Source organism: Miniopterus schreibersii, assembly GCF_964146895.1.
Source record: "Miniopterus schreibersii genome assembly, chromosome: 6".
Taxonomy (NCBI): Eukaryota; Metazoa; Chordata; class Mammalia; order Chiroptera; family Miniopteridae; genus Miniopterus; species Miniopterus schreibersii.
In genome coordinates this window covers 59,394,207-59,408,654 of record NC_138107.1, presented here as the reverse complement: position 1 = coordinate 59,408,654, position 14,448 = coordinate 59,394,207, and the positions used below count along the sequence as shown (strand labels likewise).

General features: G+C 38.6%; 1 protein-coding gene across 1 annotated transcript in view; it reads left to right on the top strand.

The window, feature by feature from the left end:
- Positions 1-13,717, top strand: part of FRK (fyn related Src family tyrosine kinase) — an 82,364-nt gene extending 68,647 nt beyond the window's left edge. Inside the window, exons 5-8 of the mRNA XM_081140244.1 lie at positions 3,470-3,628; positions 9,272-9,453; positions 10,561-10,726; positions 11,158-13,717. Of these exons, the coding sequence (XP_080996370.1) occupies positions 3,470-3,628; positions 9,272-9,453; positions 10,561-10,726; positions 11,158-11,369 (719 nt within the window). The 3' untranslated portion in view covers positions 11,370-13,717. The remainder of the gene's footprint in view (positions 1-3,469; positions 3,629-9,271; positions 9,454-10,560; positions 10,727-11,157) is intronic.
- The last annotated feature ends 731 nt before the right edge of the window (positions 13,718-14,448 follow it).

The window sequence follows — 14,448 nt, the reverse complement described above, 5'->3', positions numbered from 1 at the left end:
AGAATTTGAACTCACATCTACTACTATTGCACCACACCCCAGGGAAGTGACACACTATGAAAGTGAACTGTTACTGCAGTAGCCCCATACCTATTTCTAATAACATAGGAAAGAAACCAGAAGCTAGACTGCAATTCCCTGGGGGACCTCCATCACTTCCCCGGTCCAAAATGCGTAGTTTAGAAAGCCACCAGGTGGCAGCACTTGCGCACCTGGGTGCCGCTGGCGAGCAGTCTAGCCTGACACTGGTTCCCAGCCGGGCCGCCCGGGTGGATTCACAGGGTGCTGTGGGGTATCGGAAAGTTTCCAAGGGGCACCTCAGACCCTGCACAAACCCCGCACCGGGAGACAGCGTGCGGCGCCAGCAGTAGATCACGTCAGACTCCTTTTGCTGACATCGTATCTCTGTGAACCAGGTTTCTGGTGACTGCTGTGACCAAATGCGAGATCCACACAAAAATCAGTGTGGACCTGGAAATGCAGGTAGCAGTGTCCTATCTGCTTGAAGACCTGAGGAATTGTGCAGCCCAGAAGATGCACACATCCCTTTAGTAATTAATTGTAGTTACGAATAAAATTTTAAAAATTATTTTTATTAGGATACAAATACTTCTTAAGTTGTTTGAATTTAACCAAGTAATCAATAGGACTGTTGGGCATCCATTTTGGCTTAGGAGCATCATGGAAAAAGTTCCTGTGACAGTGAGTGTGCCAGTAACTAAATTTGGGACCCTCTGGTATAATAAGTAAGAGCATAAAGTTTGCTGTAGGGTAAATCTTGATCCTAACTTGGCTCTGCCCTCTATGACTTTGGACAATTTATTAAACTTTTTGAATCTCCTCACCTGGAAGTGCAAATTATATTAGTTCCTACTTCACAAGATTTTATAAGGACAAATTGAGTAAATGTACATCAAATATGTGTAGAGAGTTCTTGATAAATGTGAGCTTCAGTCGGCTGCTGACAGATGTCCACTGAAGTACAAATTCGCTAGTGCAGGAGTCCAGCCTCAGCATTTACACCTGCCACACGAAGCAACGGAGAAGGCCTTTTCAGTGGCCAGATGCCACTGAGTACTCCAGGTGAGGACAATCTGTTCCAGCACCTGAGATTTTCACAATCCCTGTGTATTTCTGATTTTGAAACCTAATTTTGTTGACAATTGAGACTAAACTTTTAATGTCCAATCTAATGCTTTTCCAAAAAGAAACAGCTAGCTATCCATCCTAACATTGCTCTCCAAGGAAGACCTTCTGGAGGTCAAAAAAGAACAAAAAAATCAGATTTCTTATACCAAAAAATGTGCCATAATAGTTTTCTCTCCAACAGGAATAATTATTATTGATTTACAGTGTAATAGCAGCAAACAGCTTTGGTGATTGGTTAAATGTCTTCACTTCACTGGGGCCATTAATCAATCTCAGCAGCTATTTACTGCTTAGCAGACTACCATGCAATAAAGATGAGCCTGAAATCAACTCCCATGGTAGCTTTGACAGGCAGAAATTAATATTTAATGTTGCATTACAAGTGGAGTTGAGATGGGGTCTCCTTTGCTGTGCAGCTGGTCAGCTATAAGCAGTGCAGCCAGCCTTCACCTGCAGGGGCTCCTGACATGCTGCGGCTTCAGCTATTGTGGACAGTCTGACCTGGCAACGAGCAGAGTGTCCTGCCTTCCATGAATCGGATGCCCACCCACAGCATCAACATAGAAATGTATCCTATATTCAGGTTGTCTGAATGGTGATGGTAATTTCTGCTATCACTGGAAGCTTCATGAATCAGATTATTTTTTCCGGGTGGGAAGGAGCCCACTGTATCCATATCTGATCATAGTCCAATCTAGCTGTAACAACCAAGAACGAAGTCCTTTGTTAGGGTTTGAGTGCCTCCTCTATGTTCACCTTCACTTTGCCACTGTGTCTGAAGCTGTTAACACTACTTGATTACACGGGGCAAACCAGCGGTAGGGGTGAAATTGAGGAAGCTCAGGGAAATGTGATGGGGAAGAGAAGAGGCCGTTTTCCCTTCTCTTCCTTCCTTAAGTCCTATCCCTCCCCCCAGCCTGGGAAGAAATACATACAGCCGATTTGGTTGGTTTACCCAGATGATTCGTATGATAATACAAATAACGGTCAAGAGTCATTGCATAGGCATGTCAGGCATTGTGACTATCCTAATAGTCATTTCAATGAGATTATTAGTTACGTTTTACAGAGGGAGAAACTCAAGCTCAGAGATGTTTGATAACTTGCTAAAGATCACACAGCGAGCCAGGGTTTGTTCAGAATCGGGAGTTTGATGGAGCCTGGGTTCTAAATTTCTAGACTCTCAAAGGACATATCAAGGGCACCTGCCTAAATGCTTTTCGGGAAATGATCTGCAGGTCACCTGTCACTCTTCTTACCTTCACATTAGTAAACAAGTCAGAGTGTTACCTTAGGGTGTCAAAGCTTATCCCCATGGCTCCGTTCAAATACCAGCTGTGAAGCCTTCAACAGGAGAGGACGATGGAGGGAACAGTCTCTCTGAGCATCAGTGGAAATACTTGTACTATTCTATTAACCATGGTGAATACTGAAGTGTGAAATTATAGTGTTTCTTCAATTACAGCAATACCTCTGAAATATCGTATCCCACAGGAAGTTAAAGATTTAAAAATTACCGATGAAATATAAACTCCAGGTGTCTTTCCTCCTCTCAGATTTTATTTGATGTTAACTACTTCGCACTTTGCATGTTGAGTCAGAGTTGAGTCATTTAAATGCAATTTAATTATAGATGAGTCTTCAGAATGGGCCCCAATATTGTCTGCCTTATCATTTGATCAAGCTATTAAGACTCTGACCGTGGGAATATTAATACAGGAGAAAATGTTGAATATCGGTTTCAAGTTAGACATAAATGACTGGTGGAAAAAAACCACTAAGTTTTGGGGATGGCCTTTGAATATCTTCTACTTGGTCTATACCATATGTCCCTACAGGATTAAAGACATCAATTTGGCCAAATGTCATTGCTTTAGGATTGTTATCTAGCTGTTCCCACAGTGGGTAGCAAGGATAGGGAAACTATGTCTTCCCTGGATCCTGGACCAAAAACATTCAGTGTCTTCCAGCATTCATGTTAATAGAATGTCCTCTCTTTGTGTTCTTAAGATGCCTGCCTTGTTTTATCAATTAGACTGTCAGTCTCTCCTTTTTTCTTTATTTTTCATATGGACCTGAATCAACCTTTCTTCATCTATAGGCCATAACACATAAACTATACACCCTCATGCGCCGACACATCAATTATTAGGTTGCCCTGGCTGAACTGATTCTCTTCTTTGATAAATCTGAAGATTTGTTACACCAATGCTCTTACTTTACAGAGAGGCAGGAAGCAATCTTGGTGATTCCTGCCAAGCTACTGTGAGGACAGGGATGCTTCAGTAACATAAAGTGATTTCCCCTCTTCTTGTTTCAGGTTCAATGGATCCAAATGACTTCCTGAGGGAGGCACAGATAATGAAGAGCCTAAGACATCCAAAGCTTATCCAGCTTTATGCTGTTTGCACTTTAGAAGATCCAATTTATATTATTACAGAGTTGATGAGACATGGAAGTCTGCTAGAATATCTCCAAAGTAAGCTAAAGACTTAATAAAAGGGGGAAAAAAGTGTAATTTAGTTTTAGCAACTCCTATAAATGTCAATATAGCAAGCTTTCTATAACCCAAAGGATATTTACTATGTGTACATCCGTGAGAATGAATGTCTTCACATTGAATTGCTTAACTATTCTTTAATAGGATATATACTGTGTACTCAAAGGAAGGAAAAATATTTATGTAGTGGGAGAACAAATTGTTCACCATAGACACATTGAAGTACTTAAATGTAATGTGGAAAATTGAAGAATAGATGTTTTGCATGATGCTTTGTTTCCTACAATAACTAATTGAACATGATCGGTCATGGACCAAGATTTTCTATGGCCCAGAATTAGGGGACATAAAATACTTGGGGAAAAAGAGAGGGAGAAGCACCCTCCTTTTTTTTCTTTGCCAATGTTTGACTACATTGTACTTGTTGGTGTTTAAAATATTTCCACTGTTAGGCAACATTAGAATCTTTGTACTAAAAAGCAGAAATATACTATTGCTTTATCTACATCTGCTTCCTGTAGTCAGGGAAGACTTAAGGACACTGTAAAATTTGGATGTTTATTATTGAACAGTTTCATAAGCAACAATATAAGAAGCCTTAAAATGAGATGTTCAAAGTAGCTGAGATCAAGTACTGAGAGAATACAGTTGACTTTTGAACAATGTGGAGTTACAGGTGTTGACCCCCCTTGCAGTTGAAAATCTGTCTATAATTTTTGGCCCCCCCAAAATTAACTATTACAGTTGTCCCTTGGTATCCATAGGAGTTTGGTTCCAGGACCCCCCACAGATATCAAAATTCACAGATGCTTAAGTCTCCCATATAAAATGGTATAGATCAATGCATCCAGTCAGCGCTCTGCATCTGTGGACTCCCAACTGCGGATCAAAAACAGTACTGGTATTTATTGAAAAAAAATCCTGTGGACCTGTGCAGCTCAACCCGCATTGTTCAAGGGTTGACTGTAATTCATGCTAAAAAAAAAAAAAAAAAAAAATTTTTCTATACTTTTTGAAATGTCAGAGTGGGGTTGTGCTAATGTATAAAGAGGTAAAGGGAGATGAGAACAATGTAATGAAGATATCAGGACAATACAAGTGTTCTCTTATTTCAGGGTGACTTGTGAAGCTGGTAATAGCAAATTGCAAAACTAGATTAGAAGATCCAAGAACATAAAGCCTGTTAAATTCTGTTAAAAGCAGAAATATACCTAGCTCCCTTGCATAAATATATAAAATTTAACAGCATCAGAATATGTTGCCCACTATAAAAAGACTAACCTCAACCAATGACTCTTTATCTTTATTCCCAGGAACAAAAGTACAAGAGCCATCTTGGGTCATTGCTAACAACAATGCTTTGTCAGGGTCACTTACAACATTCACCATGGTGAATCTAATAGTCGATTTTGAATCCTCAGACTGATCAGCAGTGTTTTATTCGATGGACACTGTCTCCTTCTGGAAACACTTCATTCTCATTTGGCTTCCAGGACACTTCACTCAGTGGCTGTTCCTCCTGTTTCTTGTTTGTTCTTCTCAATTTGTGGGATTTCACTCACATCTTAGACCTCTTTATATTTTGGAATTTTCCAGGACTCTTGCAATATCAGTAATTCCCTTGCTAATCTCAACAGGTTGTGTTGTTTAGTAACATTTAAGTATGAACAATTCCCCAATATATTTCCCTCCATTATTTCAGTATCATATATCCAACTGCCTTTTAACGTTTTTACTTAAATGTTGTGTCAGTCTGGATAATGTAGGCATGATGCGGCAAGGAGCAGCCTTCAAGTCCCAGAGACTTAACACAAGTGTTTATTTTGCTCATGATACACATGCAAAATAGATTGATTGGTGCCTCAGGTCTTTTTATCACCTTGGCAGGGGCAGGGGATGTGACTAACTTTATTCTGGCTCTTAAAGCTTCTGACCCTAAGTGACAGAAGAGACTTTGTGTTATCTTCATTTGATCTAACCAAGCCTAATGGAATAGGGGAGTATGATTATCTAAAGTGCTTAAAAAGAGACAAAAATAAATGTATGTGAACAGCCCGACTACATATGTCTATTAGACATTTTAAAACAACATGTCCCAAACTGATCTTCTTGCATTATTTCCAGTCATCTGCTACTATTGTGTTTTTTTCATTCTTTGATAATGTCAACAATTGGGCTTAATATGCAGGAGTCATTGAATTCTCACATCCCATGTCTAATCAAACAGAAAATCCTACTGTCTTGCTTTCCAAACACATCCAGAATATTACCACTTCTCAACACTCTCAGTCTGGTCCAAGCCATCATCAGCTTTTTCCTGGATTCTGCAGTAGCTTCCTAGTTGGTCTCACTCTTTCGATTCTTGTTCCCTTCATTCTCTTCTCAATACAGTAGCTGGAGAAATCCTGTTAAAATGTAAATCAGATCATGTTCCCCCTCAGTTTAAAACCTTCAATGACTCCTGCTGGTTCTTCTTTCTGTATAACCCAGAGTCCTTTGTGACCTAGCTCTTCAGTACCTCTCTGACCACATTTCCCACAATGGGCCCCTTGTCGCTCTGTGTCAGCTGCACTGCCCATCTTTGCTAATCTCCGTATCTTCCAGATGTGCTTTCCTTCAGACACTTGCTGTGTTTTAGCTCTGAAGTTGTTTCCTGTTACTGAGCCACATAGTGCACTTTCTTCCTTCCTGAAATATCCTCAGACATTCTCACGATGGTGAGTCCTTCACTGACCACCCTCTAAATTCTAAAATTTAATCTCCCTCTATTGACTCTTCATGTTCCTCTTTCCTGCTTTTTGTTTTTTCTTTTAGTTGTTAATAATCTTATACTACATGTCATTTGTGTAACTCATTTTTACTATCTTCTGAAGTACAACTCCACGAGGGCAGAAACTTTTCTTTGTTTCAGTGCTAGAACAGTGCTTGGCACATAGGTGGTGTGCACTAATGATGTAGTGACTGACTGACTGAATAAATTAATGGATAGATTATGTTGGGGCTATTCTGAACCTAACAAGGTTGACTCGGGTCAAGTGTGCTTTCAAACTCTTGGTATCAGCTTAAAAGGAGCCATTTATTGCCCTGCAAACTCCTTTGGCATTGAGGGTTTCTGTGGCTTGTTGATGTGGTTTACTCGCAGCTAAGCATAAACCCTATCATATTTTGGGTTGGGATATGAGGGTCAAGTTTACTAAGGATGCCATTTGCCAGGATACTTAGCAGCAAGTAGGAGTAGTGAAGATATGCTCCTTATAGACAACCCCTTCCCAATCAAGAGGGCTTAAATTCAACAAAGTGATCTTACAATGAATTTGCCACTTTTAAAGAGCTTATAATGATAAAGAGTAAGCTGAAAGACTCTTGATTAATGGAACGTAATTGAAAGTATTTTCTTGCTGCAGTTTTAAATTGTCACAGGTCTGTGAACCTTTATATCAGTTTTGACATCCAGCCCTTTTATTTGAAGTGTGCACTGAGTTAGGCAGCTCCTAGGCCACTGTATTTTTTCAAGGTAGGAAATTTGTTATTACTCAGTTTCCTTCTGTATTGTGCCTGTCAGTGAAAACCTTTTTATGTCCACTGTAATAGGATTAGATGTCATATTTGATAGTTGAAATAACATACATATTTTTCTATAGAACCATCTTTATAATCCCTAAGCTTGGCTGAATATTTTTTTGCAATAGATTTCTCCAAAATGGGAGAGGCTTGTCAAAAGACTTCAGCATTGAGAGTAATTGGTGCAGTTATTTCTTACTGAAATTTTAAAGAGAATAAATATCTGCTTTTTTTCCCAGTTTAGTTGGGCTTGTTTTCTTTCCAATAAATACTTACAGATCTAACATATGTTAGAATATTCTCTCTTTTTAAAAATTTAAATCAAATCCTAGCATGTGGCTCATCATTGTCATTGACAGTTCATGTAAGTGGACTGAAGGAGACAGGACTGTTTTCACCGAGATACCCTTTAACTAAATACAAGTATATAACTTGTTGCTCTTTGTGTGAATAGAAGTTTCCCCATAGCCCCTGATTTTAGGGTGCTCAGGAGTGATGTCACCATGTCCTCAGCTCCCATCAGTCCTCAACCCCTTATACCAGTGAAACAGCTTTTCCTGCCACCAGGGTCACCAATGATTCCCTAGTTATTGTATTTAGCAAATGATGGTTGGTCCTTACCTTGCTGGACTTATTTGTTGAATTTGACAATGGTGGCGACTTTCTTTTTCTCACCCTAAATGTTGGTGTTTCTCATGATTCTGTTGCTTCCTAGCAATCTCATTCACGTTCAATGCTTCACTCGCACTGATAAACTGTGACTGCTAAATCACAGCTCTAGCTGCATGCTTAGAACTCCTGACTGATATGCTTATTTTCTGTTAGGCATTTACATTTGGGTAACCCGCATGCATCTCTAGCTTAACAAATGCTAACCAGTTTCATTTTGACTAGTCAGCAGCAAGGCTAACAGGGACAGGTAGGGTTCACTGAGTTCTTTCTAGGTGACTATTTTTAAGTGCTTTACATGTATTAACTCATTTTAATTCTCATTTTTACAACAGTTATCGCTATGTAGATGAGGAAATGAGGCATTGGTGTGTTAAGCAGCTTACCCAGGGTCATGAAAGAAATGTGAGGCAGAGCCTCAATCCAAATTCTGACACTCTAGCTTCACACCCTGCACTATAGTTGCCTCTCAAGTCAGGAGTTATGGCTAAGACCCTGGACCATGTGTCCAACACATTTTTTGCAATACTTGGCTTATTCAGTCAGGGATAATGATGGTGTAGATTTACATGAGACTGTAAATTATTCAGAAAGCTGAACACATCTACTAAGAATGTGGCAGCTGAACACTATCCAGGGATGGCTGGCCCCGTTTCACAAAGTCATCACAAAATAGCACTAACCTCTCTACTGATGATCAAACTGACCTTACTACATGAATTCCCTAAACTTAGTTGTACAGATCTTGAGCAGTAGGAGAAACTATGCCTATTAAAGGGATGTTCAAAACAGGCTAAAAAAGGGAAATGAAAAAAATGTACCAAGATGAATGGATTACATGTGTAATACACACATTTTATAACTACTGACAGACCCTTCGTTTCTGTTAGCTAGTTTTTGAGAACAGTTTAATGGATGAATGAGAGCTTCTCATCAGCTTAGCCATGCAAATTAGCATTGCTTTATAGGTTCAAAGACTAAAAGAAACTATGCAGTGTTTGAAAGAAATCCTGAGGTGACTAAGTAACAGTTTCCATGAAGAGATGAGACAGTGATGTGAGGTATGGAAAATGACAATACCTGGGCTCTTTCAGATATTTATAGCTGTTTGGATCATGTGATACTATTACTTCTTTCTCTATGTAACACTCATCCAGGGGAGAGCAGACTGCAGACTGCAGCCTGAGATTGTATTTGGGCTTTGAAAATTATTGTCTTATTAACCCTTTACAGGATATAAAAACTTTTGTGTGGTTATATATTTTTTGCTCAACAGATCAGTGCTATGGCACTTAACCCTACTAATAGCTCATTTCATCAAGATTCTCAGAATTCACTTCAATAGTTTAAATGTTTCACAAAGTAAATCTTTTGTTTTCTCTTATTGCCTAGATGATGCTGGATCAAAAATCCATCTGACTCAGCAGGTAGACATGGCGGCCCAGGTTGCCTCTGGAATGGCCTATCTGGAGTCTCAGAACTACATCCATAGAGATCTGGCTGCCAGAAATGTCCTTGTTGGTGAACATAATATCTACAAAGTGGCAGATTTTGGACTTGCAAGAGTTTTTAAGGTGGATTTGATTTTGCTTAATTTGTTTTTTGTAATGGCTCAAAATCCTAACAGACCAGTAGACTAACAGATTTACTGTTACTCTTTAAAACAATGCTTCTCCAAGTTCTGTGGCCCACAGAACACTGTAGTAGAAGGGTCTACCTCCTATTTCTAATTCTCCACCAAGGGGAAGGAAATAGAGAGAAAATAATGAGCAACCACATGGGAGAGTATATAGTTAGGTTTGTAGTTGAATTAATGATCTGTTGGTCAGTACCAGCAACCTCTATTTGTCTGCCTCTATTTCCCTTGTTAAGAGCAGTACACTTTGTACAGTTACCTAACCCACCTTTGCTCACTTTCTGCCAGAGTTCATGCTGCCAGAGTTTTTCAGCAATCATGAGCTTTTTAATTCTTGCCATCCCACTCCCCGTTTTTTTATATTAGGCCAAAAGACATTGATATAGGAGATATAATATAGATGTTTTTCTGTGAATTTAATTTTTAATCTCTACACTGTGCCCTAAAATTATGGGTATGGGGCATGAAACATAATAAATAAATGATTCTCTTTTGGTCTTCATGAACATCATTTCTTTTTGTAAATTAATTAGAACCCCAGTAAGTTGATATATTAATTTAAATCACTTGGATCCTACTTTTCCATGTTAGAAAGTGATTACATGGTAATTATCAAAGTCAATTGCTTTTCAATACCAGCAGTAAATCAGAAAACAGACAGGCTTTGCTTTCATTTTTATTTATTTTTATTTACCAAATAAAAGCTAGTATCATCACACACAAATTCTCCCATATGCAGTAGAATGCTCCTTTCAGTGCTATTTTTAGCATACAGTAGCCTCTCAAGTAATATTTTATTAATAACTTCTCATGGATTTTTTAGTATTGTATCCCAGCTTTGGAATTTGCTACAGTAGTTATCAATTGAACTATGTTCCTTTTGAATCTTTTTCTTCTAAATTTTAATATGAAGCAGGTTATAGATGAATGAGAGTGGAGAGTATATATACATATATATATATGTATGTATACACGTACATATACGCACATACACACACATATACGCATCACTTTAACTTGGCTTGATTTCTTAATGCATTAACAGGTAGATAATGAAGACATTTATGAACTTAAACACGAAATAAAGCTGCCAGTAAAGTGGACTGCACCTGAAGCCATTCGTACTAAGAAATTCAGCATTAAATCCGATGTGTGGTCATTTGGAGTCCTTCTTTATGAAATCATTACTTATGGCAAAATGCCTTATAGCGGTGAGTAATTAATTCTGAAGTGGGCCCTTCTGCCGCAGTTCACTTGATTAGGTGTGACTTTAACTGCTTCATCCCGACTCAGAGGGCAGAGTTATGAGGATGACCACACCCCGCGCCTTTGGGAGCATCAGAGATAAAATAGGATGACGATGATGATGATTTACATTGGGATGGCAAGAATTAAAAAGCTCGTTACATTAACGATGATGATGATTTACATTATTGCCTCCTTCCCCTTTGCTCTTCGATTGCAGCCTTGTAGACATTGCTTGCTACGGGAATTAGTTTAATCTCTGCAGCCTGGGGAGGGGATGGTAGACCTCATAGCTTTGCCAAGGAAATCAGTTTGCTTTGTAATCTAGAGTATATGTGTCGATGAATTTAATAATCTTTAGCTTGCTTTTGTGTTGACTTCACTCTGTATTTTTTAGGTATGACGGGTGCTCAGGTAATCCAGAAGCTGAGTCAAAACTACAGACTCCCGCAGCCACCGAACTGCCCGCCGCAGTTCTACAGCATCATGCTCCAGTGCTGGAGCGCAGAGCCGAGGGAACGGCCGACGTTCGAGGCCCTGTGCTGTGAACTCGAGGACTATTTTGAAACAGACTCTTCGTATTCAGATGCCAACAACTGGGTCAAATGAACAGCGAAGGAGAGAATGGAATCATGAAGCAGAAATGAAGTTCAATAATCGGCCCAGAGACACAGCCTTATTAACCAGCTGCGAAATGAGTTTATCTTGACAAATTTAAGTGATAGGGTCAATCTGGCCACGTATTATGAAAAAATTATGTGCACATTTTATTGACCGGGTAACACTTCAGGACAGTCTAAGGTGGCCTATCATTTTCTCACTGCCTGGCAAAATCAAACACACTGAACAAAGTGATTTTTCTTTTTAAAAGATACTTACATTTCTATTTATTATTTGAAGTGCTGATCAAGAGGATCAACAAATGATAGGCAATTTTTGCTCAGTGGCTGTTGTAGCATTTTCCTGTTTACTGGTTAAAGTGGTTACTCATTACTCCTCGGATCGCTGAATCCCATCAGGCCGTTATTATGAAGGAATGTGATTGCTTTGCTGCACAGCAGGACCTGTGCTTTGAGATTTTTTTTCTTCTCTTTTAAAATATCCTGCAACTACAATGATGCTAAAGCCATGTTAAATGACTTGATTGTACTTGGAGTAATTGCACATATTTTTTCTTGTATGTAAAAAAATGAGGCAGCTGTTGAGAAAAAGAATTAAAATTTCTCTCATTTTGTAGAAGGAAATGATGGAATTTTCTATACCTCAGTCTGTGTCATCTGAGAATCATCTATGTTAGTTTTAATCTCTTAATGTTAAGAATCATATTGCAAAGCTGATGAGTTCTTATCTATGGAAATATGCAAGAAACATCTAGTAGCCTGCAAGACCTGGGAAGTAAGTATCAAAATAGTTTAGGAAAACAAGAGGAGAGCAGTAGGGTTGCTGTGGCCTACGATTTCTGAATAACTGAAAAAAATGTACCTTTGGCATATAGGCCGGAGTTTAAAATTGACTACAAAACAGGCCAAGCTCTGTTTCAGATCCTGAGGCTGGGAATAATGCCTGATCTTGGTTATGAAACTGTGGTTTTTGTCTGGTAGGATAAGAGGGTATTTTTACTCGTCTTAAATGTGCATTAACCTTGGTAAACATATTACTATCTCCTTAAACAATGGTTGTATCGAATTTTGTGCCCCATTAGATGGTAAGGGAGAGTTCTCAAAGGTAGTTACAAAATCAAATACAGATTCAAAGATCTTCTGATATAAAGATATATGAACGAAACATGCCACAGAAAACCAGAAGTATAGTCTGTCATCTTTTTTTAAAGGGGAAGAACAATATATCTAAACAGTTACAGAAATCCCAACTCAAAGTGGATTAAACACTAAGTAAACTTGTAAACTTTCTAACTGAAAGACAGGAGTAGGGGAGTGCTCTAGGCAGAATGCAATTAGCAGTTCAATGATGTCAACTAAAACCCAAGTCCTTGCAGACCCTTCCCTCTGCCACCAGCATTGTCCTCATTCTTATGGTCACTGGTGGCTGCCAGTAGCAACTGGGGCTCCCTGTTCTCTTCTCATTTGGTAAGAGAAATGGGAAACTGCCATATCTGCATTTGCATCGTGCATAAAAAGCATTCTTTTTTTGTCCAGACAAACTGAGGTCATATGCCCAGCCCTGGACCAATAATAGGCTTAATGTGAATGTTAAGTGCCAATTGGCTTAGAATAAATTTTGTCACTGAAGCGGGAAGTGTGGTCATCTTTCCTGGAGAAAAGTTGGGAGGTTGGCTTATCTGAATAAAATTAGAGAAGATTAGATGCTGGATAGACATTGATTAAAGACAAAATCCCCTGAGATAAAGTAGCTGTACTATATATAGTAAGTAGATGTGTATACATTCACTCAAATTTTTCTGAAACTAAAATAGATCATGGGGAGCTAAGGATTGTAGAGCCCCTTGATTCCTTTATGAACAGGAAATATTTGTAAAATAAGGTAAACACTGATCTAATCACTTGACTATTGTATAGAACGAGTTCAGTTATTTAAAGCCATCAAGCCTAATTGTGAAAATTCAAATACTATGTAACTTGCCTTTTTGTAGCAGTTAATAATAAGAATAATTTCTTTAGTAAGATCTGATTTTTGAAATGTATAAAGATGATCCTTTCTTGTTTTAATACTACCTGAAACCCATTTAACTTTCTACTTTTGATCTTAGAGATGTTTATGTTCAAGGTTCTGTCCAAGCAATCTATTATTCTTGTTTTTACCTGATTGATCATGGAGAAAATAATGGATTCAGTTATAAGAAGCAGTAATAGATTTTTTAAAAACTGACATAAATTTCTTTTTCTGTATAGAATAAAAGGATCAGGAACAGATAAGTTGAATTTTCCTACAATGAGCCAGCTCTTGTTAAATTTACCACCCATAAATTGTAGCAAAGCACTTTCTATGTAATGTTTTATTTATGTGATCCAGTTATTTGGAGGTGGTGGTGAGGGATGTGAGTACATGATTTCATATGGTATTTCAAATCTCTTTTGACAAAAACCTAAGAATTTTTGTAATAGGAAAAATTCCAAATTCCATTAAGCCTCTTTTAAGAAGTTTAAGAAGGAAATAGGTTTATCTTACCTAAGGTCAAAAGAGGCACAGAGGGGACTCCTAATAGGTGTGGAACCTGAATATTGTGTCATTAAAGAAAAAGGGAAAGTCAGAGTGACCAGCAATCTCCAAACTGGGTTGTGAGAATGGGGGTAATTAAAGAACACAAAAGAACATGCCGTGTGGGAAATATCAGGCTTGCCCATTCTCGATGTCTACTTACAACATGTGTCTGCATGGTGACCACATGAACTGTCTGAATCATAAAGGGCCCAAACTCTTTTGATTCTCTGATGGCCCAAAGGGAACCATTGCCCTTGGAAAGATGCCATTCTGTCACCCAGCCGGAGGTTCCTGGAAGAAGCAGGGCCCAGATGGTGATCCATGGCTTTGCCAAGCATATGCTCTACCTGCAATAATGTTTTCCATGGTCTAGTTGAACATATGGTTTCTAGACCAGACAGCCTGGTGGGTAATGTGCATGTGGTGACTTTTCAGGACTCTTTGAAAATATATATTATGTGAACCAGAATGGTGGTAATTTGAGTACTTATTTAAATTGTGTCATTGT